Raw genomic sequence first — 25,151 nt, forward strand, 5'->3', positions numbered from 1 at the left:
AAATTTGATATTTAAAATTATTTAATATATATATATACTATATATATATATATATATATATATATATTTAATATATATAATATATATATAATTATTTAATAATATATATACATACTAAAAACAAAAAAAAAAAAGTTATCTTTACTTATTCAACAGAGTAGTAACATCAATATTTCACAATTAGAATGGAGTTGCTTTGTTCAGTCAACAAGGATCTTCATTTTAAAGAGAGAACTTTGACCACTGCTTTCCTCTTGTTAAACTGCTTTAATCAGTTAATCTCACACCACCTAAAAAGTTTGTAGTTTAATTTACAACAGAAAACATTTATATTCAACGACTCACATTTCCAACTATAATTTTTGGCACCATAAATATTATCACTATTAGAGACATGTTGGAGGAAGGGGGGAAGAGAGGTGCCACTTAAAATACTTTGAAATATTATACATTTTAGTTATACACTATACAAATAGTAGATGATTAAAATTAAAACCAACATGCCAACTAACTGTTTTTCTCAATGTACCTTTAGTCATAATAATCCAATTAAAGGCAGAATTACAATGCAAATATATGATATAGTGACGTTATGTCTGTTTTTGTGCTGTAACCCAGATTTGGTTGTGCCAGTGATTTTCTGTTCCTCATACTTCCACTTGGTTAAGCAGCGTTACTCCACCTTAAAAATTGACAAGAAACAATTCAAATATATTTCTATTTAAAAAAAAAAAAAAAAAACCCACATTTGCAGTGTTTTTTTTTTTTTTATTTTCTCTTATTCTGGAAATTTCAATATTGTTCCCCTCTTATTTACATTTGACAGCGAGCAAAATATCAATTGAAAAAACCCATGTACTCGAACAACTGGACTGATAGCCAGAATTTTGTGTGAAGTGAAGCCAAAGAGTATGACTGGAAGCATTGCCATAAGATGTTAAGAGCACTCACTTCAATAACAAACTTAACTGGATGTGACAGCTACATGCCAATTTTAAATTCATGTTTATCAGCATATGTGTACTTATCAAGAACAGGCTTAACTTGGTTCTGCACTTTTACTTTTTGTGTGATAACAAAGATTTCTGGAATTTTCATTGTCAAAATCACAAGGAAACTTTCTTTGAAATATATTGAGAGTTTCATCCATGTATACAGAGTAACCCAAAACTAGGAAATTGTTGGAAACAGATTTCCCTGCATTTTCCCATCACTATCATTAGCCCTAAGTCAACTGCACCACAAGTGAATGTGTCACATTGCTATTAGACTGCATTCAATAACTTTTAAAGTGCTAAATTTGTTCACATTGTTTATAATTTAGGCATATGTGACAGGTACATATAATCACAGGTACGTCTTTTCTGTAATCCAGCCAACTGTAAAACCTTTCACTGCAATGGCAACTGGTGTGTGGCCAACTTAATGTTTCACTCCAAGTAGCAATCAGTTGGAATTTAGCAGAGCAGCCAATTTCTTAGTAACTACACTGAAACCCAAAAGCTAGGCCTTGACCATATTTTCTTAAATATAACTATAAATTTTTACATGAAATTTGATGTCCTGATGCAATTAAATAAATACATATACAAATCTAAATGTGAACATACCCCAGAGCATAACACTGAATATATCTGAATTTAAGCTAGAGAACACAAAAATAAGAACTATAGAATCAACTAGACAAGACCCACATTTGCAGTGGTTTTTTTTTTTTTTTTTTATCTTATTCTGGAAATTTCAATATTGTCCACTGCAATGGCAACTGGTGTGTGGCCAACTTACTGTTTCACTCCAAGTAGCAACCAGTTGGAATTTAGCAGAGCAGCCAATTTCTTAGTAACTACACTGAAGCCCAAAAGCTAAGCTATGACCATATTTTCTTAAATATAACTATAAATTTTTACATGAAATTTGATGTCCTAATGCAATTAACATAAATACATATACAAATCTAAATGTGAACATACCCTGGAGCATAACACTGAATGAATTTATCTGAATTTAAGCTCGAGAACACAAAAATAAGAACTATAGAATCAACTAGACAAGACCAGTTATAGCTAGGACACAGTATAGGTTTGTTATTAAGGGGAAAGTCTTGTCTGACCAATCTGATTAGATATTATGATGTAGTCACAAAGGAACTGGATGCAAAGAATAATTTTGATATCATATACAGACCGACCATCACTAATTCGGTTCCACTGTTAATTCGGACATAATTTCCAAACGTAATTTCAAATTTCTTGGGTCGGTACACTGACCCGCCGTTACCGTTTTGGTGGCAGCATCAGCTGTTGGTGTGAACTCGTAAACACTGGCAAGCCATTCCCACGTTTTTCTGCATTTATTATTATAACCTGCTTACATTCAGCCCCAGCCACGGTTCCAATGCATAAAGGAAGCGGCTCTCGTGGTGTAAAGCGCAAACACTACATTATCCATAACAGATAAGTTGAACTTCTGAAAAAAACTCAACAGCGGTGTGTCTGTGAGAAGTTCAACTCTGCTTGATTGTAAATTCCAGCAATTTCTCTCAGTTCCTCTTATTTTAGTAATTTTCTTTTAGCCATTCCTTTTTAGATATATATATATTTTTTTTTTTTTTTTACAACACACTTGTACAAACTTGCAGAAAAACACAACACAATATGATGGATAATACAACGTGCTGAAGAATTTGTTTTCACAAAATCTCTAACAATACTGACACACTTATTGCGATGTTTGAGTTTATTTTATTGCAGTGCTTGCCGAATGTGCAGTAAACTAATCACAAACGACCTTCATATGTATGCTGTAATAGCGTCACATTTTTGTGGCCGACACTGCTTAAAATTTAACCTACCGGGCCACATATATGCTACATTAAAAAATACTTTTTTTTTTTTGACATTTTAAATGAAAAAAAAAAAAAAAAAACGACAGCACTGACATTACAATATTTATTTTAGAATTACTAATCATATTTGCTAAATATTTTTTGGCCCCTGGGGAGTTTTTTTCTTAAGCTAGCTTGGCAGTCAATGTGTTAAAGGTAGGATAAGGTGGTTAGCTGTTGGGTAAACTGTATGTGCTAAAATAACCACCAGTGATCCGAGAAACTCACTAATCCGGCACTCCACAGGTCCCAAAGCTGCTGGATTAGTGATGGATTATTGAGCTTTGGCTTAACTATTAATAAATATCTTTTGTTTATATTTCTATCTGTGACGCTAGTCATTAATGTAACATACCATCGCGAAAAACCGTTAGGAAATGTGAAATTCCTAGGTAATGCATTTTCTTCAGTAGGCAAAAAACATCTGCAAAACATACACCAGTGTATGTTTTGCAGATGTTTTTTGCTCTGCCTTTCTAGTGAGTATAATTCTACAGGACTGCAATTATTGAACAGGCAGAAGAGAAAACATCTGCAAAACATGACTGTTAGACTCAAGTAATAAATAGCTTCTAAACCCTACATGGATGAAGCTTTCATTTCAAGTAAACACTTCCTACTTGTAAAGACTGAATTTATCATTGACAAGCTATAATGTACCTCTGTGGTTACCTTTCCATACTGCATGGTTAACTCCATACCCGTTTGTTTTAACCCCCAAGTCTTTAAAAGTTGCTCCTGGGTTTCTGTACCGTCACACTAGATCTTACATCTAGAACTAATTATTAGTATACACCTTTAAAGATTCATATCATATGACAATATGACCTGTTTCTAATCATTAACATCCCAACTTTCACATCAACAAATTTTGACAGTTTTCCTTTGAAATCTTCCATCACTATCAGTACCTATAGATCAATTGCTTGTGTAGATTGCTAATAGACTGTTTTTGTTATAATTTTTTTTACTGATTTGATAATGGCCTTTATCATTTACCTCTTTCTGTTGTTTGAAATTTGTTTCCCTCCCATTTGTCTTCTTTTTACCTATCTTTCAAGTTTCAGGCTTTATCTGGGAAATCGCCCCTGAAAACAAGCAATTTTCAGAAAAACATATGTTGAGCTAGTCTTTTCTTCTCCAATTTATACAATAAATTCCCACGGTATATATATATCAAAAGCAGTAGGCATTATTGAAGTGTAGGTACCGAATGCCAAAGTTGTGTTTTTGCATCCAAATGTTTTATGACCTTATAGTAGTAGTTAATTAGATTGTCAGGAAAAGACCTTGCATGGGTTTGTCAAAGGAAGGACATATCACAAGAAACCCATACTGTGATCATATTCTCACTGAAGTGATACTGTTTCATTACATTTTGCCATGTCTGCTATCAAATTCAATCTTACAGGTCTAATTTGATACACATACCACCTTTTTTTAGTATGATGGGATAGGTGTATTCCATTCCTATAGTCTTTATCCTGCCTCAGTAATGTTTTCCTGAAAGATGCTTCTCCAGAACAGTTATGTCACAAAGTTGATTCCTTTTGTTTCCACTCAGGTCTATGGATGATTTTGTTAGCATCAATAAATTTTTAAAAACTTGCATGCCACTATAATAATTAGCTGTCAGTGGGCATTGGGGTTAAGTCTCTCAATTTACAATGCTCAATCCCAGTGAGTGTTGTGTAAAATTGATAGTTGTTTGTCGGAATTTGTGCATATAGATTTTTTAAATGACGTGGTTCCTTCTGAAGACTTTTTTTTTTTTTTTCAGTATAACTGGATATATGCATACTTTCCACCCCTACAGCCTTATTCTTCCTCATTTTCAGTAACATTTTCCTGATAGGTGCTTCTAAAAAGACAGTTATTTATTTTTTTTTATTTCTGATGGTTATTTCACTAATTTTACAATGGGTTGACTCCTCTTCACTGTTTTCCCTTAGTTCAAACACTTTCATTTGTAAAGGTCATTGCAAACTACCTGAATTCATCTGCCATTCCATACCATCTATGATTCCACAACCACTACCATCTTCTAAGGGTCCTACCTATTTGCTTTGTTCTCTGTTCTTAGCTATCTCATAGCTTTCACATGTATTACACTACCAATGGTTCAATTACACGTATCCTTACAAATGTCATACAAAATAGTCTCCCAGTAGTCTGTAACTAACTTATGTCTTTTCCATTTTCTCATTTAAGCTTTTCAGCTCTTGTCAACCATTTTGGAGACTTTTTTCTTTGCAGCACTTCTGAATTGAAATGAACCTAATGGCTTCCATAAATCCCTTAAATGCATCCGATAATGTTATTTATGTCCACAGCTCAGTTATTTCTCCACTCAACCCTGCAATTATCAGGTTGGGTCTGATAGCCATGTATTTATATTTTAGTTTGCCAATTACTTATTTTATGCAGGATTTTGTTGGTAATCCTGGTACCTCCCTAACTTTTCCCCTTCTCACAATTAATTGTCAAATGGGCTTTTATATAGGAATTATATCAGTATGTACTTTCATTGTTGCAATCTGTGAGACAACCCTGGGCAGGGATGTTATACAAAAGAGAAGTTAGGTTGAAATTCTGTGCATTACATTTTTAAATGTAGTTCACTCCTTATCCAATGCACTTTTGCAGCAGAAATGTAAAAAATAATCTGTGTGTGATACATGCTGAAATGATACAGGCCGTGCAGAATAACACTGCCGACAGAGTAGGTGGTACTTCAGAATTTGAATGATACTGCAAATATTTTGTGTGATTTTCAGTCTTATCTTCTTTCATTACATTACTAAAAATGTTAATAAATCTTCATTTGTACAATACATTTCAGGTCTAACAGTAATTTTTCTTATCCATTCACTGAAGAATTATCAGAGCACAAGAAACACATCAAACCACTATAATCAACACTACTCCCCTCCCCCAAAATCAAAGCCCCCAAACTTTCTTTTAACCAACAAGATTTGGAAACTAACCATATTATGAAAGTGTTCACTATCAGTTCCAGCCCTATTATATCCTAAATACCAACAGTATCCTTGGTGAGAACCAGAGCAAGGGCAGTTCAGCCATTTAATTCCTTCTCTAATGTGCTGGTATAGATAACAGCATTCAACAGGTTCAAAAATCTGGTCCCATTTGGTGTATTACCACTTGCAATCCACATTTTCAGTACATCAAAATAGCAGTAATCCCAGAGAAACATACCAACTTTGGTTACTACCCTCAGGGTAGTGGAGAATGAAAAAGATCTGGGGGGGGGGATAATTGTGCAGTCAGATATGAAGTTTTCTGAGCAGTTTAGATCCCATGGCCTGTCAGCGCAGATCATGGGGTCTTGTCAATGATATACAGGAATTTTGATAGCAGGGATAAGGAGGTGATTATCCCTTGGTCAGGCAACACCCTGAATACTGAGTAGAGGTCTGGAGGCCTCATTTTAGGATGTAGAGTTGCTGGAATGAGTACAGAGAAGGGCAACAAAATTGGTGAGGGGAACAAAGGGGTGCTCTTACCAAGAAAGGCTTAAGTTCTGCAAATTGCAATGTGTGGATACTAGACAACTGCAAGGTGATCTGATTGAGATGTACAAGGCCTTGAATGGTTTGAGCAAGCTCAATGCTGTGGGATTCTTTCTCTTACTAGATTACAAAACTGAGGAAGCATAAATTTAAACTGAGGAAAGACAGTTGTAGAATTGATGTGTGGAAATTTGCCTTTAGCCACAGGTAGTTGATTGCTGGAAAAAACTTCCATCTGTTGTTGTGAACGTTGATAGCTTAAATAAATTCAAAGAACTGGACAAACATCTGGAGTGAATGGATGGGAGAAATAGGAAGTTTTTTTTTTTTGGCTGATGCTGTATCATATGCCTCAACTAACGCTACACATAAAAGCAATTGCACATACCTGTCCAAAAAAATTTTTTATCATATCCTTCTGAACAATTTGGTTTGTAACATATCCGAAATTTTCTCTCATCACCATAAAGCCTTATCAACAGCCTTGCAAACAGCATATTGCAAGTTGTTTGGGATATCAGATATAGTATTAACCTTTGCAAAAGTTGAAGTTAATTTTTAAAGTCTACAAAAATGCTATTGTCAAACTGCTTACTGACATCATTCACAGGTTAATTTCCATGTCTCTTTTAAGTAAATCAACTGTGTAATTGGCACAAAACTTAAATGTCCCCTTTATAAAAAAGGGCCTTTCAGGTTAGTTAAGGAGCATCTGTATCAAGAAAATGATGCTGCCCAAAGAGTATTTTAGTATATTTAATCCCAGGATTTCTGCAGATTACAAAGATCGAAATTTATCATAACTCAATTTGTGCCAACTGTTGCAGTTCACATAACTTCATGCTGTGAACAGTCACTCTCATAATATGAATATGCAGATGGGTCTTAAAAAAGAAGGAATATTTAAACGCAAAATATACTTTTTAGTGTTATGGCCATTTCATTTTTGGTATGTAAAAAAAATACACACCTCTATGGCTTTTCTCAGATCAACACTCCTTTGTGCCATAAAAACTGAAATTTTTTTAAAAAATTTTTTTATGAAAACCCCCAAAAACAAGAGGTATTAGAACCTATAATACTTAGTACCACGCTTGAGTTGGAGGTTGAGAAGACGAAAGAAGATATTTGTTGACATTAGACTTTAACTTTTGTAGACTGTAATTTTTGGGAAATACGTATGAAGGAAGGCTGTTCCAGAAAATGGCAGTTGAATGAATAAACAAGGAAGATGAAAAGTTGGTTCTGTGAGTTTGAAGATGGACAGTAAATGGATGTTGGCTGGTGACGGCACATGTTCGAACTGTTTTGAAAGAGACAGCAGGAATTATAGAAGCCGATTCAGAAGAACAGTGCCCATGGAAGTATCTGTAGAAAAGGCATGCAGCAGAATCAGTATGTTTATGAGACAGCAAGTGGAGAGACACTGTTAGAGATAAATCATTAATTAACTTAACTGCCCTCTTCTGAATGGAATCTAGAAGCCTGCGAGAGGTTTTGGGGGCACCGCCCAGGATGTGGGAACAATGTTCCACGTTAGGGTGGATTTTTGATTTGTACAGAGTGAACAGCTGTTTGGAAGAAAATCAACACCAAGAACAAAAGAGAAAACCAATATAGATGCAGAGGAACCAATATTTGTTTTAATGTTTTGTGCCAAGGAAGATTAGAAGTCAGGGTAATCCCGAAAAGAGATATACATCTTGCCTAGAAATCGGAGTGAGTGCCACCAAAGATAAGCATAGGTACAGAAGAATCCTTTTTGCAAGATATAAGACAATACTGAGTTTTAGAATGATTGAAATTTCCCCACTGGAGAATTACGTGGAGATTGGCATTTAAGGAATTGATAGCAGATATTTGAGAAGTTGAAGCTGATTGAGCGGGGTAAGGTTTTCTCGAACTGGAAAGGGGAATGCAATGTGCTATCATCGGCAAAACTATGGATAGGATTTCCAGTCAATGGAAGAAGGTCATTAATATACAAGAGGAAAAGAATGGGGGAAAGAACTGAACCTTGGGGGGGACACCAGCATTAGTGGAGAAGTTAGAAGACAGAGAGCCATCTACCATCATCAAGCGATCAGAGAGAAAACTCGATAACCAATTACAAAAACAGTTGGCAAACGATAAGGTGGAAGCTTGTTTAGAAGACCTTTATGCCAAACACGATCAAAAGCCTTTGAAATGTCAAGAGCAACTGCTTGTATTTCACCGAATTTTTCCATGAATGGGTAACATAAGCCAAGTTTTAACCAGTGGATCGACACTGACAGAATCCATACTGGCAACCGTTGATCAGACAAAAGGTTTCTAAGTAGTTTAAGAGTTGCCAGTTAATGATTTCTCATTAATTTAGAAATGAGTAGAAGTAATTTCAATGGGACGATAGGATGGGAGGGATTTGTCACCTTTTTAGGAACTGGCTGGATATGAGCAAATTTTCAAGCAGAAAAAAAAAAAAAACACCTTTGGAATAAGAAAGCGAAGAACAGGAGTAAGTTCAGGAGCACAGGTGTTGAGAACAAATGGAGAAATACCATAAGGACCTGGAGCTTTCTTAGCATCCAGATTCATCAAAATCCTTCTGACATCCTTTTAACGGAAGACCAGAGGGGGTATTCAATGGTGCGTGTTGGGAATGGTGGGATGTGTTTTACCAAGATCATTTATAATAAGTTGGAAGAAAAAAATGGCTTTATCCTTGGCTGAAATGACAACAGAACCATCTAGTTTTGACAGAGGTGGGAGCAGAGATGGGAAAAAGTTGCGGCCAATAGCTTTGGCAAGAGACCAGAATGCTCGGCTACCATTAGGGCAAGAAACAAGTTTTATACGCTTAGACTGTTCAAAATATAGTTTGGACTGATTAATAAATGCTTTACAATTGTTGCGAGGTTTGATGTAGGCAGAAAATGAAACTGAAGAATTGGAAACAAGCCAATTACGATATGCGACATTCTTCTGTTGAACAGCCTTAGGACATTTATTGGAAAACCAAAGTTTAGATAAAGTGCAAGATTTTAAAGTGTGGAATAAAGGATTAAATTATTCCTACTAGAATAATTTCACTGACCCGATCTGAGCAAACATTGAGATCAGAAGTTCTGAAACAGTAATCAGACCAAGGAAGAGAAATCTCGCAGGTCATCCCATTTTGCATTCTTGTAATGTCAAAGAATGACGATGTTGGGAATAGCCATGAGATAAAGGCTTCATTCGAGAAGAGACACCAAGTTGTGATCTGAGGTGCCTAAAGGACCACTCACCTTGACCGTGTACTTAGAAGAGTTGTTCGTAAGAAAAAGATCAGGTATGTTGGCTGTATGGTTAGGATTGTCCAGTATTCTGGTAGGTAAATGAATAATCTGTGTGAGGTCATTAGTAATTGCAAAAGCCTCAGCATCTCGACCAGTTGGGTTGGTGTGACTAGAAAACGGAAGCCAGCTGGAGTTTTGAACATTAAATCACCAAGAAAAATTACCTCACTGTCAGGAAAGTTGGACTGGAGAAAGTCAAAGAGTTCCATGTGATTAGTGTAGTTGGGAGAATGATAGAGACAACAAATGAATTTGATAGAATGAGAAAGAGAGATTTTAAGCCAGAGAAGATCGAAAAGAGGAGATTCCAAATTACCAAGTCTCTGACATAGAATATCGGAACGGACATATGCACAAATTCCACCTTTGAGGTGAAAGGAATCATACAGTGAATAATTTGGGCAACTGAGATGAGCAGTAGTTGAATCAACCGATAAATGAGATTCGGTCAGAAAAAATACATGGGGTTTGGTAGAATGCAAGTGGAAATGGATCGTTGAGATTAGAACTGAGACCACGTAATTTGTGAAATGAACTAGGAAGTGTTTGGGATATTTAGATCTTTTCGCAGATAAGCTTAGTTTTACAATTCATTTTGTATTCAATAGTAAGAAAAAGTGAGGGACATGCTATATGAAATAATGAAATTTTTGGATATGGCGTACACATGGTAAGAATATACCCAAATCCTTGACATAACGTGGCCTCGACAATGCCCCCCACACTACTCTGACTCCCTCCAATCAGTATCTGGCAGAGTAAAGGTAGCAAGATTATACACTAGCTGATCCGGAAGCCTCCTAGAGAGTTACCAATAGGTTCAGTCCAGTGTACTAACTAGCTGCTGGTCTGGGAACACTGTACCCTCAAAATGTAAGGAAGTTTGGATCACGCCATCATGTCCATCATAACCTCAAAATTTATCAGTCATCCTGCATGATGGAAGAGATGGGGAAGGGTTGACTGGAACTTAGCTCTGGAGACTAAACATAGGTTCCACCGCTTCAAGCCTCCAATAAGCAGAGTGGTAGTATAACACAAAAATGTGAAAAATGAAGATTTTCATGCTTCTACTCCATTTCCTCAACTGTTCAACATGAGTGACACCTATGGTTTACCTTGGTTTCATTCCTAAATATGTATTTTTAATAAATTCTGTAATCAGAAGAATGAAAAAATATTTCACTGCACAGAGATAAACCATTCAATGACTTTTCCCTGAAAAATATTAGTAAAACTATACATTAAACTATTAAAATAGTTCCCAAGACTACTTCAATAACATTTAATTTATTTTTACAATTACATCTGGTTGTTTAACATAAGTAGATAAGTAAGATATCAGATTTCCCTCCCAAAAAAACATGAAAGGTATTAGAACTATAGTACTTGGTATAACACATTGGTCAATGGTTGAAAAAAATGAAAGATGAAATGTTGACATTAGATTTTAATTTCCACAGATGTAATTTTTCGAAAATATGTGTGAAGGGAGGTTGTTCCAAAAAACAGAAGTTAAGGAATAAATAAAGAAGAAGAAAAGTTGGTTCTGTATGTTTGAAGTTTGACAGTAAGTAGATCTTGATTGGTTGTGAAAAGTGTTCAGACTGGTTTGGAAGAAGGAGGAATTATAGAAGCAATTCAAAATAACAGCACCCATGGGAGTATCTATAAATAAGGCACACAACAGAAATAATATGCCTATGAGACAGAAAATGGAGAAACTTTGTAAAAGGTTGGTCATTAATTAACCTAACTGTCCCATTTTGAATGGCATCTACAAACCTGGGAGGTTATGGGGGCATTGCTCCAGATGTGGATTTGAGATTTGTAGCTGTTTAGAAGAAAAGTAATGCTGAGAGTAAAAGGAAAATCCCAGTAGCTTTTTTAGATGCAGAGGAAGCAATATTTCTGATGTGCTTATGCCAAGAGAGAGATTAGAAGTAATGGTAATCCCTAATAGAGATATGTGATCTTGTCTAGAAATCAGAGTCTGAAGATAAGCACAGGCACAGAAGAATCCTTTTTGCAAAATATAAGACAGGACTGAGTTTTAGAAGGATTGAAATTAAATGTTTCCCCATTGGAGAATGAGAATATTTAAATTGCTCACATTTTTCTAGTATCACCAGCACACTCTGGAGGGAAGGAAATAACATTGCTGCTGGTATAAAAACAAAGAATGTGGCTGTTGGCAGGGAAGAAGTAGTAGTAGTAGTGGCATGTGATGCAAGAAAGCAAGTGTATGAACTTATGGCATCAGCCAAAAAAAAAAAAAATTTCACACAACCATTCCCTCTAAATATTTGTCCAGTTCCTCCTTAAAATTTATTTAACCTATCAACTTCCACAACGACAGATGGAAGTTTGTTCCAGCAATTAACCACCCACTGACTAAAGGCAAATTTCCACACATCTATTCTACATCTGTCTTTCCTTAATTTGAATTTATGCCCCCTTAGGTTCGTAATCTGAACAAGTGGAAGAATCCCATCAGAATTCAGCGTGCTCAACACATTCAAGGCTTTATACACCCCAATCAGATCACCACACAGGTGCCTAGTCTCCAGCCACTGCAATTTGCAGAACTTATTGGTAAGAGGATCCCTTCATTCCCCTCACCAATCTTGTTGCCCTTCTCTGTACATGCTTAAGAAAATCTACATACTTCCTAAAATGAGGCCTCCAGACCTGTATGCAGTACTCAAGGCGTGGCCTGACCATTGCCTTATACAGAGGACTATCACCTCCTTTTCCCTGCTAGCAAAATTCCTATATATTATTGAGAAAATCCCATGACCTGCCCTGGCAGCCTGTCTGCATTGCTCAGAAAATTCCAGAAAAGTGTCAGTGGAATAGATCTAGAGCAATGGTCTCCAAACTTTTTCGGTAGTGCACCCTTATTTTACTTAAAAGGACTAGCGCACACCCTGGAAAAAAAATTAAATATATAAGTTTAATATATTTTTTTTTATTTATAAATCATTTACATGGAAGGCATTATATCTAAAATCACATATAATTTTAAAAGATCACAAATGAAACTGAAGTTCAAGTATAAAATAAGAAATCATTAATTTAAAAAGAGTAGTAAATGTAATGCAATACTATGTTTTATTTATAAATAATTTAAATGGTATGCATTATATCTAGGTTTTTTTTTATCTAGATATAATGTATTATATCTAGATTATATATCAGTGTGGAAAATAGTCCTCATGATTTTATTGAGGATTATCTCGTGCACCCCTAGGGGGTGTGTGTGCACCCAACTCTGGAGATCACTGATCTAGAGAACTGAGTGAGAGGCTGAAAGGAAGAAATGCATCTGGTTGGGGGAATAATAATCCTCATTTCTATTCATGTTAGAAATGAATCTTGAAGGCTTCAAAGAAGTTCCTTCTCTTCCAGTGTTTATTGCAAATAGGATTCTTATGGAAGCTTTCTACCTAAAGCTGTGGCCTTGGAGATTCTGTGGACTGCCAATCACTAGATACTGTTATTTTTCCAGGTGCAGTCTACACACTTACACATGCATGCTTTCAGTTTTCTGTATGACTGAAACATGCAAGTCTTGTTGCATTGATGGGTAACCTTACAGAACATGTTATTTTTTTCCACTGCCGGCAGAGGAAATGACACTGAGGTGTTGTTTGTGCTTACTTCCCTGAAACTACACCATCATCTTATATTTGTTGTTCAGCCTATTGAATTTCTCACCCCACGTTTAAAATGCCCCTGGGTGGGCCCTTGGATAGCCCAAAATTGCCAATTGTTTTTTCCATGGTTCTTTAAATAAACTGGAAGGTATATAGCCATTATTTTACATTTGATGCATCTGAGTTCCTGGTTGAGGGACGGGGAGCAAGAGACTTCTTCGAGTTATGGTGTTTGCTTTTGCTGAAATAGAGTAATTGGAACAGAAATTAAGGACATTTCCTGTGTAAATCAGTTAGTTTTTAACTGTCTTCACATTCTTCTAGTTGCACATAACTATGTTTTCTGCTGACAAGATTAATATTTCTAATATTTTTCCTTTGCTTTTTCAAAATAGAGCTAGCACAAATGTAGAAAAAAATGTGTCAGGTTTGTTTACAATCTCTTCTTTCTTTCTTTCTCATTTTAGGAAGGATGTAGATTTGCTTGAGCGCGTACAGAGAAGGGCAACAAGATTGGTGAGGGGAATGAAGGGATCTTCTTACCAAGAGAGGCTTAAGTTCTGCAAATTGCAGTGGCTGGAGACTAGGCACCTGCACGGTGATCTGACTGAGGCGTATAAGGCATTGAATGGATTGAGCACCCTGAATTCTGATGGGATACTTCAGATTATGAACCTAAGGGGGCATAAATTCAAATTAAGAAAAGACAGATGTAGACTAGATGTGCGTAAATTTACCTTTAGCCAGCGGGTGATTAATTGCTGGAACAAACTTCCATCTGTCGTTGTGGAAGTTGATAGGTTAAATAAATTTAAGGAGGAACTGGACAAGCATTTGGAGGGAATGGTGCGATTTTTTTTTTTTTTTTTGGCTGATGCTGCATAGGCTCATACACTTGCTTTCTTGCATCACATGCCACTACTACTACTACTACTACAAAACCACAAAACACAAAAGATATAACAACCTATTGTAAGAAGGCTGTTCAATAAAGAATGATCACGATTTTTCATGATCAACCATAATGCTCACTACATCTAAGTGAGCTGCATAATTTAAGACAAAACCAAGCTGCATCACATAGCAACTGTGCAGCTGACTTGTGCACACAGTGTGACCTTGGTGGTCTGTCAAGTTTATGCCCATTCAGTTTCATCTACGTAACAATGGACATGACATTATGGTGATGAATCTAGGCTCATATACAACACAGCTTGCAGGTGGTTTAGATGTTTAAAGATGGATGTGATTCAATCACAAGTATCGGTGGTCCTGGAGTTCCAACCACTGCTGTCACCACAGAAACCATAAACACTACTTCTGTAATCACGAGAGAAGATAGTTGTATAACAGTAAGGCAACTGACAGAGTGAGAATATTAGAAGGAAGCATGCACGGTATTCTCCATGACTATTTGCATGTGACACGTATTTGTGCACACTGGGTTCCAAGACTACTCACATCTGAGCAACAGTAAGTTCGCATGGTTTATCAGGAGCTACAATGTATGGTTACTAAAGATGAGGTTCTGCGCAAGGTGACAATGCAGATGAGGCATGTTTCATTATTTTGAACTGGAGAGTTCATAGCTCTTTTTGGAAGTCTACGTCATCGCCAACACCACAAAAAGCAAAAGTTGTGGCTACTGTAGGAAAGCCTATGGTCATCTCTTTTTCTGAAACTCAAGGTCTGGTTCACCAGCATGCTGTGCCACATCATATGACTGTTGCAGGTCCTTACAACAGAACTGTACTGCACACTTTGCAGGATCACATTCATCGTTGCAAATGACCACAACTTCATGCAGGTGGATGGATGCTGCATCACGACAATGTGAGACCTCACATTGCTCATACTGTCAAAGTATTTAGCCAACATTAATGTCAAATGTGTTCCTCAACCACCCTGCAATTTTTTTTTTTTAATTATTTTCAAAGTTAAAGGAGCTGAAAGGAAAACTTTTCCAGTCATCAGAAGTTGTAAAGACATCAGGGGAAAATGAAAAATGGCAGAAATGTTGCCATAAGTGCACTTCATCAAATGGGGACTACTTTGAAAACGACCATCAAAATATGATCATTCTTTATTGAACAGCACATACTTATTACAATGCATGGGTTGAAGGCTGAGAAGACACAAGAAACTTGTTGACATCAGACTTGAATTTCTGCAAACTGTTTGTTCTCTATATGAATTCAAATTATTTTTTTGCATTCAGTTCCTTTATTATTGCATCATACTATCCAATCAGCCTGATCAGGCAAGATCACCCCTTAACTTAAAGCCACAAAGGGTTAATTTTTATATAACGTAAGTATTTTGTCATACAATAAATAAAAATTCAATACTCATTACTCACTTCACCCTCTGATCTACCTCTATGAATGGGAAATATATTCACACATCTCCAGTCAGTAGGGATTTTCCTCTGAATCCAAGGATGCCTTTATAATTATGGCTAAAGGTTTGTTGACCTCTTTTGCTGCATCCCTTAATATACTGGATAAATCCCATCTGCCCCATGAATCTTCTTTGTTTAGAATCAACAATTTCTCTTCCACTTTCCTCTCAGGTAATACAAAATCATTTAGCTCCCTTTAATTTGATTTATTTCAGCATCCTGATCCCTAAAAAATTCTTCATGTGTGAATGTAAATGCAAAATATCTATTCAGTTTGTCAAAAACAAAATGTTTGAAACAGAGGAGTTTATTTGTGAGGCAGAAAAGAGGCCTCTGTTGTACAACCATCACTTGGAATTATTGATGATCCTCTCTGCCACTGCAGAGAGTAGGAGTCACCTAATGTATGACTGCCCTTTATATGAGGACCTTTGCTACATTCCGATTACCAGAATTAACTTCAATCCAAAACACCAGGTGCATTACTTGTTGGACAGCGACAGAGAGTACAGGGCCTTCTCGCAATACTGCCAGGAGCTCTTCACAAGAAGATCCCTACCACTGGAATGACAACATACACCCGACTAACTCGTCTTGCCCAAATTCAAGCAGGACGGTCAACCTGACCTACCATCAATATTTGGACGGGACCTCTGTCCCATGAATGACAACACTGTTTTGGACCTTCCTGATTTAGACTCTTCACTAACTCTGATATTATGCAGCTCTGCTGACCCAGTGACTAAATGGATGGGAACCCTGAAACCACTCCCAGGTCAGACTGCAGTGAACGTACATTTCTAATTTTGATAGTCCTGCAAAAGATAGCAGTTATACCATTCAAGCCTAGTGAATCAATATGATTCATCCCACTCCTTCCTTTTATATAAACAAAGAAGTTTGATATCATCAATGGTTATACTATTCATATCTGGTGGAAGAATATGATTTATCCCTTTCTTTCTTGTGTTAACATAAAAAAAAATAAGTATGCTACTTTCTGCATTCTTTACCAGACTTCTCTTAGTCTGCCTTTGTTTCTCTAACACCCTTTGTGACTTGATTGCAGAGTAGTTTATACCTTCTGTAGATGTATAATACAATTTAAATGCATCCCATATATTTTTTTTTCTCTACCATCTCATCAGTTCATCTGAACATCCATTGTCTAAGCCTTGAAAAGCAACTCTTGGTTGGTATAAAAAACCTAGTAGCTTCTAAGATTACTTCCATGAATGTCTCCCATTTAGAATTTGCTGTTACATCATCAGTTAATCCCACTGAATAGATTTTAAGAACTGGACTATTGTAGTAGTCATTATGAAAGCAAAAGCCCTTCCCATTGTCCTTGATAGTAATTACATCTTTAAGTAAATCCCACCTAAATACACTGATCGCTGCCACCAACTGATTCCTTTGTCTGCAAATTTTTAAAGTATGAAGAGTCACTGTTGATAATTAGATCATAAGGAAAATGCAGAAGCAGAAAATTTGATTCTTTGGAGTTAGCAGTGAATGAATGTTGACTGGTTTATGCCTGGACTAGTTTGGATGAGAATGGGGGAATTACAGATGTCAATTCAGAAGAAAGCACCCATGGACATATCTATAGAAAAGCATGCAGCAAGATCTGAATGCCTATGAAATAGAGTGAAGGGCATCACTACATTTCAGGAAAGGCAGATTTGAGTTTGTATAGAGTGCATAGTCATTTAGAAAATTAAAGGTAAGAGCAACAAAGAAACCCAGTTTTTTTTTATGTAGAAAAAGCAATATTTGTTTGTGATGTGTTTATGCCAAGAAAGATTAGAATCAAGATAATCTCTAACAGATATATTTGATCTTGTCTGGAAATCTGAGCATTACTGAAGGTGAGCACAGGAGTAGTATATATATATTTTTTCAGTCTTGTCTTATTTTTGTGAAAAATAAGACAAGACTGAGTTTCAGAAAGACTGAATTTAAGTTTCCTTTATACCAATGGAGAATTACCTGGAGATTGGCATTTAAAGAATTGGTGGTGAATATTTGAGAATGTTTGTGCAAGACAAGGTTTCCCAAATTGGAAAGTGGAATGCAGTGTGCTATCATCAGCAAAACTATGGATAGGATTTCTAGTCAGTGGAAGGTCATTATCATACAAGGGAAAATTACAGAAAAGAGGGAAAAGAATAGAAGAAAGAACTGATTCTATCGGAATGCCAGCATTAGCGCAGCAAATTCAGAATACAACGGCATCAACCATTACCCACAGAATGATTAAAATAAAACCATGTTTCCCTGCCTAATGCTCACTCGTATAACCATTTTACATGATATATTTGATATTTCTGCAAGATTTTCTGCGCATAATCATACTGAGGGATGGTAAAAGTAACAAACAGGTGCCATTTCTGCATATTTTGCAGAAATGGCACCTTCAGTATTTATTTCTGCATATTTTGTTCAAAAAAAAAAAAAAAAAGTTCTGCAAAAAATCTGTAATTAATAGGCTATATGCTTATCAGTGTACTATTAGCTCTTATTTCTATGAAAAAAAATCATTAGTATGGCACTACTAATGATTTTTTTTTGTATAGAAGAATTACTAAATTATACATATTTAGCTAGACCCATTCCCACTAAGTTTATGTAATTGCTACATATCACTGTAGTCCAATGCTTATTAGTTCTAAACATATGCAGTATACAAATTTTTGTTATCTCATATTTTATGGCTGTAACTGAACCTTCAGACATCAGCATATTTTCACCTCTCCCTATACAAGAAGGAAAAGTGGATATTAATAGGCTATATTTTTATCAGTGTACTATTAACTATTTCTGCTAATGACTCTTATGACACCATCAATGATTTTTTTTTAAACAACAGATGCTCTAATAATGGGTTACTGTTTAACAGTACATTTGGCAAAATAAGAACACATTTTAATGATTTATTATAGGCAAGTTCAAATTCATGATCCCAGAAAACAACATTGGTGTGCATCTAACTTGTGAATGACAAAGATGAAAGATTTCAATTCTTCAATAGTTCTGAATACCTTGGAAAGATCTGGCCTTTTTCTCATTTTTCATTATTATTAATCTGTTGGCACTTGTGTGAAACCCATAGGCACATAAAGGTAATGTCAGCTCCATTCTCAATGGTGGTTTAATTTTTAAGAAAAATTGGAAACTTTTCTGGCAAGAAAATTAAAACTACTACTGAAACTACTAAAAAGCAATGGGAATAAAAACAAACCTTTGCATTTTTCTGGAATTTGGAGAGGGAAAACAAAAAAAAAAAAAAACATTCATGTTTATATAGAAAAAGTGAGCATAAACTAAATTGTACATAAATTCAAATTATTCCACTTGGTAGTTATTAACAGTCATGCAAAAATAACACACATCTAATATTTAGATCAAAACAACTGATCAAAAAGAAAACAGATTACACATCCTTTGCCTGCAAAATATTAGTATCTGTGTCAATGAACTGAACTTATTGTCTAGCACATTTATATAAATTGCAATTATTTTAAAAGGCAAAATTTCTTACAATATCCTGCAGTTCTGGCTCTCTGTGCAAGCACCAATTCAGACTGTTTATGACTAATTACTGATTCAAATTAAACAAATATGCATGGCAGGAATTAATTCCCCCCCCCCCTTTTTAAATCATGAATTCATATTAATTTGTTTTAAAAATAATTATTCTCACTTTTTCTGATGATACAGACATCCAAGAAAATGTCTGTTTGAATCCAGAAAAAGAAGAAGAAAAAAAAAAGATGGAAAACAAGTTGCAGTTTTATTTTTTTTCCTGCTGGAATGAACCAGAACAGAGTTCTGGAAGTTAAAAATAAATAAAAAAAAAAAAAGTCTACTGGCATCTACTCTGTCAGCATTATTTTCGATAAGAGTGGTAGAGCCTCCTCTAAAACTTTTTAATGCACGCAAATATATATAAACATGACTTATTCAGGGCCATCATTCAGCCATAAACAGTAAAAAAAAATATCACAATAATAAATTATGACATGCTTTTATTGTGGAAACCTATATAAAAAGATTTTGAATATCAAATTTTGAAAAAATATCACAATAACGAATGATGACATGCTTTTATTGTGGAAACCTATATAAAAAGATTTTGAATAATAAATAATACCTATTAATTAATTTGTCCAATTTACTATAATTTTAAATGTGAAATTAGGACTCATGACACTATTATTTAAATAGCATTGCTGGGAATGAGAATGTACACTGTTTATTGAATAAGCATAAATTATTGAAGCATCAAATAAAAAAAAGGTGACTTTATTAAACATGCAACAACAATGAAGCGGGAGTCATGGTGAGTGGCAAAAGTGGCCAAAATGATAAATAAATTTTCTTGATATCTCGGGGGGGGGGGGGGGGGGGAAATAAAAATAATTCATTCAAAACTAACTGTTTACAGCTTAAAAAAAAAATCTAAATTTTAAAAACTTTAAAACCCCAAATTTTTGAATTTGGTGGATCTGGCACCATGATTTTCCAAAACTTTTCCAGGAGAGGACCACTGGACCCCACTCTTTCTAAGGGGGACTTTCTCAGCATTCCAGAAATTTAAATTTTTCAAAAAAGCACAGAAACCAGTGCTTTATTAAATGACAGTTTTGACTTTAACTATTTAATTTTGGGTAACTATATCTAATATTATAATTTTTTTTTTTGCTTTATGTTGCACCAACAAAAATCTTTGTTGAAAAAAATTTAATAATAAAAATCATAATCACATGCCAGTTAATGTAACTTTGTAAAATTTCATTATGAGGCATTAGCATATACATTAATACCAAGTCTGCATACACAGCATCATTAAGCATATCAGGGTAGTACAGTATCCAATAATATTTAATGGGTTGATCTGCAAGTTATAATTTAGTTTGGAAAACAAACAAGAGATGTTTATCTTGCCATATACATTTATTTCATTCAAATAAAATAGAATATTCTGCCATATATACATAACTTATGCTATGTCAAATAATATTTAAACCTTTTAAAATCTGCTCTTTTTGAATTCTACTGCGACATTGAACAGTGGGTATATGTACTCTGCCAAGTAGCACTGTAAAATGGAAAGGATCATTATTTTTGATCGACTTTACAAAATTAATTAAAAGGCCATTAAAAATATATAAGAAACATATGGTTTAATATTTTTAATAGCATACTAATATATTTAAAAGTGCATATTAAAGGTTTGACTGCCCAGCTATGCCACTGTACTCGCTCAATATCTATGTCAACGAAGCAAATGCATTACAACAAATCTGCTTAAGTTAACTAAGAAAACTACAACATACAGACATGAATATAAAACTTGAAGGACATAACAGAGCTGCAACACCAGTACTTTTTTTTTTTTTTTTTGATAGTTGTTGGCGCATAGGCTTCTGTGGCCATAATGCACCTCCCAAGGTTTTTGCAGTACTTTGATCCAAGCCCGAGGTGAGAATCACACCCGCGACCTTTGGGTTGCCAGGCAGGCACTTTACCCACCCGGCTGGCTAACCTTGAGTACTGTGCTTGCCAAAACATGAATTTAACCTGGAAGGTTACACTATATAAAAAAAAAAAGGTCAACAGTTCCCAAACCACCACAAAAAACAGGAAACAGCCCTTTTTTTTGTTATTTTTGTTTGTGGCAGAACAGTCAAAATGTTCAGTAGTCTGGAAAGTTTGTTTTCTGGTTTAATCAGATTTTACCTGTGTTTCCACTGGATTACTTCAGATAAAATTAGATTAAGCCAGAAAAATCAGATTAGATTAGATTTGCTTAATCCAATTAATAATTTAATTAATAATGGTATACCAAAGATAAAGGCTCTCCCCTTATTGTCAGTCAGTCTTATTTTTTTTTTTTCAATCTGGTACAATGTACAGCATGATTAAGGAACTTCGTGAAAAATACTGACAGATGCAGTTCTTATTTATTTCTTTTTGTGATAATAAAATGGTAAAAAACATTGTAAGGAATATTTGAATAGAAGTATTATCAAAAATTTAAGAACTTCAATTTGCCACACACACAAACCAACTATCGTTCTAAGTAAATAAAAAGCAATCTCTTATGTGAAATAATGCACAAATAAAAATGCATTTTACTCTTTTCTTAATTCCAAACCACAAAAATTTGAGTTTTTTTTTTTTTTTTAAACTTCTTTGATAAGCAAAACTGTGGATAATAAATATAATACACATCATGATATAAATAACTGTAGTGCAAATTCCATCTGCTTTGTTTACGTAAAGAGATATTGTTATTCAGTTTTCAAGCTGCTTCAATACATATCACTAGGCAAAATGCTTGCAGCAATGAGTGAAATTATGATTTAATTAATAATGGTATACCAAATAGTATAGCAGATATTTATAGTGAGTATAAAACCGTAGACCCTACATTTCACTTTTAATGGTATTAAATAAAGGCTTGATATTATTTTAATGATCTGCGACGATGCTGATAGGTTAAAGATGTCTGTAAACGAGTGTTACGACTTTTGTAATGTTCATTAAAATCAAGTCTAAAGCTCAAAAATCTTAAATTTTGATCATCATGATCAGTTAGCATCAAAAGGAATTTCTGTACCATTTCTTCATATGAATATGTAAGTACACGGAGTTGTGCTCTTGTAGCTGGTATAACTGATCTGACAAATTTTGTGTGCTGCTCTTTAATTTCATCTTTGTGCTCTGTAATACCCCAATCTCCCTCTTCTGTTTTTGTAGAAATCATTGCATCCCCTTTGGACTCAGTTTCTGACAAAGCTTCAGCCTGTCTCCAAAATTTATCTTGAACATGTTGAAATCGAATAATTAAGTCATAAATTGCTCTCAACTGTGTCAATAAATCTTTAGATTCTTCATCTAGTAGCGTTCTAGTGAGAAGGGTATCAAGAAACTCTTCATGAGCTGCTATTACCTGATCTAAATCTTGTGCAATACTAATCTTTTGTAGCAAATCAGCCCACGAACATTCCATTACCTCAAAGGCAATATAATATTGCATTTGCTGAACAAAATGAACCATTTCAGAAAGAATAATATGACAATGGTATGAAACTGGTATTAGTTCTGGTATCTGCTTCTGAAGCCTTGAATAAGTTGTCTGCCCCTCCCATATATTTGATAAAACATATTCCATGCGTTTTGCCCTCCACAATGCATTAAAAAGCCTTAGATAGTATGTCATACACTGTGGTGTAAATATAGTTCCAATTGGTCCATCCACATGGTAATCAAGACTAAAAACATCCCAACCAGTATCACCCGGGGAAACTTCCAAAAGTCGGACATCCAGCCTCTGAAGAATATCTGGATCATCAAATTGTGCATTTGTGGCTCGAATGGCACTTTCAAGGATACCTGATAAATTATGTGAATACAACATATTTGCTGCTTTAGAGAGGTCGGGTTCTGAAAGGTCCATTAAATGCCTGATGAAATCTCCCTGACCAAGAAGTAAGTATTGTCGCATGGCTTGCAAGTGTTCCATCAACTTATATTCTGTATAAAGAACACTTAACACATGTTTACTTGTCTTTATATAGGTCATCTCTAATAATGTTTGAAATTCCCCATCCTTATCTTGACTAAACAGGGATTCAACATTTGTTGAATCCAAAGCTTCTTTATATACTTCTCTACCTTTAGGAGAAGTATGATCCTGACATACTTGACGCAAAAAGTTTAAAGCTTTACCAGTAGAAAGAATTTTTCTTGCTTGATCCATGGTTAGAAAAGATGGTATCATGGCTTTTCTTAAACTGTATTTTTCTTGCCAAAGACTACTATCAGCAACTGTAGAATTAGCTGCTACAAAAAATTCACCGCAACTGTCTTCAAGTTCTCCACAAAATATCCAATAAGTTAATATCCTGTAGATTGGTAAAACCACCACACGCAACAAATGTCTAACTAATATTTGTATATTTGGGTCAGCATACTGAAGAAATGAATACAAAGATGAAGCAAGAGAGCCACCTTTCTTACCTTTGCACGTGTCAACAATGGAAGCAAGGGCTTTAATATGTACATATGGTTCTAAAAACCATACTGACAAACGATGTAGAGAGAGACCTCCAGTTCCATTGGGTGAAATGTCTGCTGAGCTATCCTGTTGCAATTGTGACTGAAGTACGGCTAATAAATGGTAATACTCTGCCAGTTCTTGCTGAAGTGCAGCAACAAAACTTTGTCCAACTAAACCCACAGATTTCTCCAAGTTCTGTGTTTTACAAAAATTGCTGATTTTTGAATACATCCATCCCATCTCAGTAAATCGTAAAACAAGGCGTCTTACAGGAGATGGTAAAGTGGTTTTAATATCTACATGAAAATTATTTCGATTGGTTTCTAAGGTTATCAATTTCCCACTAATCCCTTGTGTGGCATATAGTACTTCTTGTAATAACTGCTTTTCAGATACTTCATTAAAAGACGTATTTGTTTCTTTGGATTTCTGTTTAGGACTACCAACTGATACTTTTTCTCGTTTTACTGATGACCATGTTACTAACTGTTGCTTTTCTTTAGAAGAAAACATTGCTGCAACATGTGCCACTCTGCTTCCATACTGACGACCTAAGCCTACATCACCTATGTCTTCTGTTGTTCCTAAATGAATTCCTTTTTTCCCGCTGTTATCTTTTTGCTGCAATTGCAAGTTCGATGAATATTCTGTTCCAGAATTAATAGCAGACATAATTTCTTCTGAGAGTAGTCCTTTATGAGGAAGAACCCGACTGTTCAAAGCATCGTAACTTCCCAACGATGCCGGAGTTGATGTAAATACCTTTTTCAAGCCGGTGCTAAAATAAGCAGCTTTAAAAGCTAGCCCATTGTTAGCATTGTACAGACTAGAAAAAAGACACAATACAGCATATCTATTTTTCAGCACTGCACTTGTCTGAAGTTTTCGATGCAGCTCACTAAACACAACGGCATCTTTCTGACGCCCATCTTTCACCAACTTTTTTTTAATTTTGTCACTGGTACTAAATTCATCTTTATCTGCAGATGCGGATGGTGTGCTTCCCAAAAGTTGCAATGCAAACTGATAACACGGAGTGACCGACTCTGGAGGTAACTTAGTAATATGGCAACATAACTTATATACCAGAGTAGAGGAAGTATATTTATCGGAAGAGGTATTATGAGACATATCTGCCGCCCTTCACGTTCATTCATCTACTCGAAGTGCATAACTTAACACAATCTGTTTATTTGCACTAGCAAAAATGTATTATTACACAAAACTTACGCTAACATCATTAGAAATGGCGCTACTTCTCCTTAATCCACCAACTTTAAAAT

At 35.2% G+C, this 25,151-nt stretch overlaps 1 protein-coding gene and 1 long non-coding RNA gene across 2 annotated transcripts; both read right to left on the bottom strand.

Moving 5' to 3' along the window:
• Positions 1-198: 198 nt before the first annotated feature.
• LOC150081992 (uncharacterized) lies at positions 199-25,133 on the bottom strand. Its single transcript, XR_016547252.1, has 3 exons — positions 25,099-25,133; positions 20,830-20,901; positions 199-290 (listed from the first exon to the last, which is right to left on the bottom strand). It is a non-coding gene; the product is annotated as an uncharacterized LOC150081992 (long non-coding RNA).
• LOC150081993 (gamma-tubulin complex component 3 homolog) lies at positions 22,273-25,029 on the bottom strand. The gene is made up of 2 exons (XM_090379386.1): positions 22,539-25,029; positions 22,273-22,508 (listed from the first exon to the last, which is right to left on the bottom strand). The coding sequence occupies exons 1-2, from the start codon at positions 24,997-24,999 to the stop codon at positions 22,273-22,275; spliced, it is 2,697 nt and encodes an 898-aa protein (XP_090235512.1). The 5' UTR covers positions 25,000-25,029.
• Positions 25,134-25,151: the final 18 nt, after the last annotated feature.

The sequence above is a fragment of the Mastigoproctus giganteus genome, chromosome 8, assembly GCF_048544385.1.
Source record: "Mastigoproctus giganteus isolate SK-2022 chromosome 8, ASM4854438v1, whole genome shotgun sequence".
NCBI lineage: Eukaryota > Metazoa > Arthropoda > Arachnida > Uropygi > Thelyphonidae > Mastigoproctus > Mastigoproctus giganteus.

Coding starts and splice junctions, on each gene's coding strand:
- LOC150081993 (XM_090379386.1), bottom strand. CDS start 24,999: ATGTCTCATAATACCTCTTCCGATAAATATACTTCCTCTACTCTGGTA. Junction 22,509..22,538: donor AACAGAAGAGGGAGATTGGG/GTATTACAGAGC, acceptor ATGAAATTAAAG/AGCAGCACACAAAATTTGTC.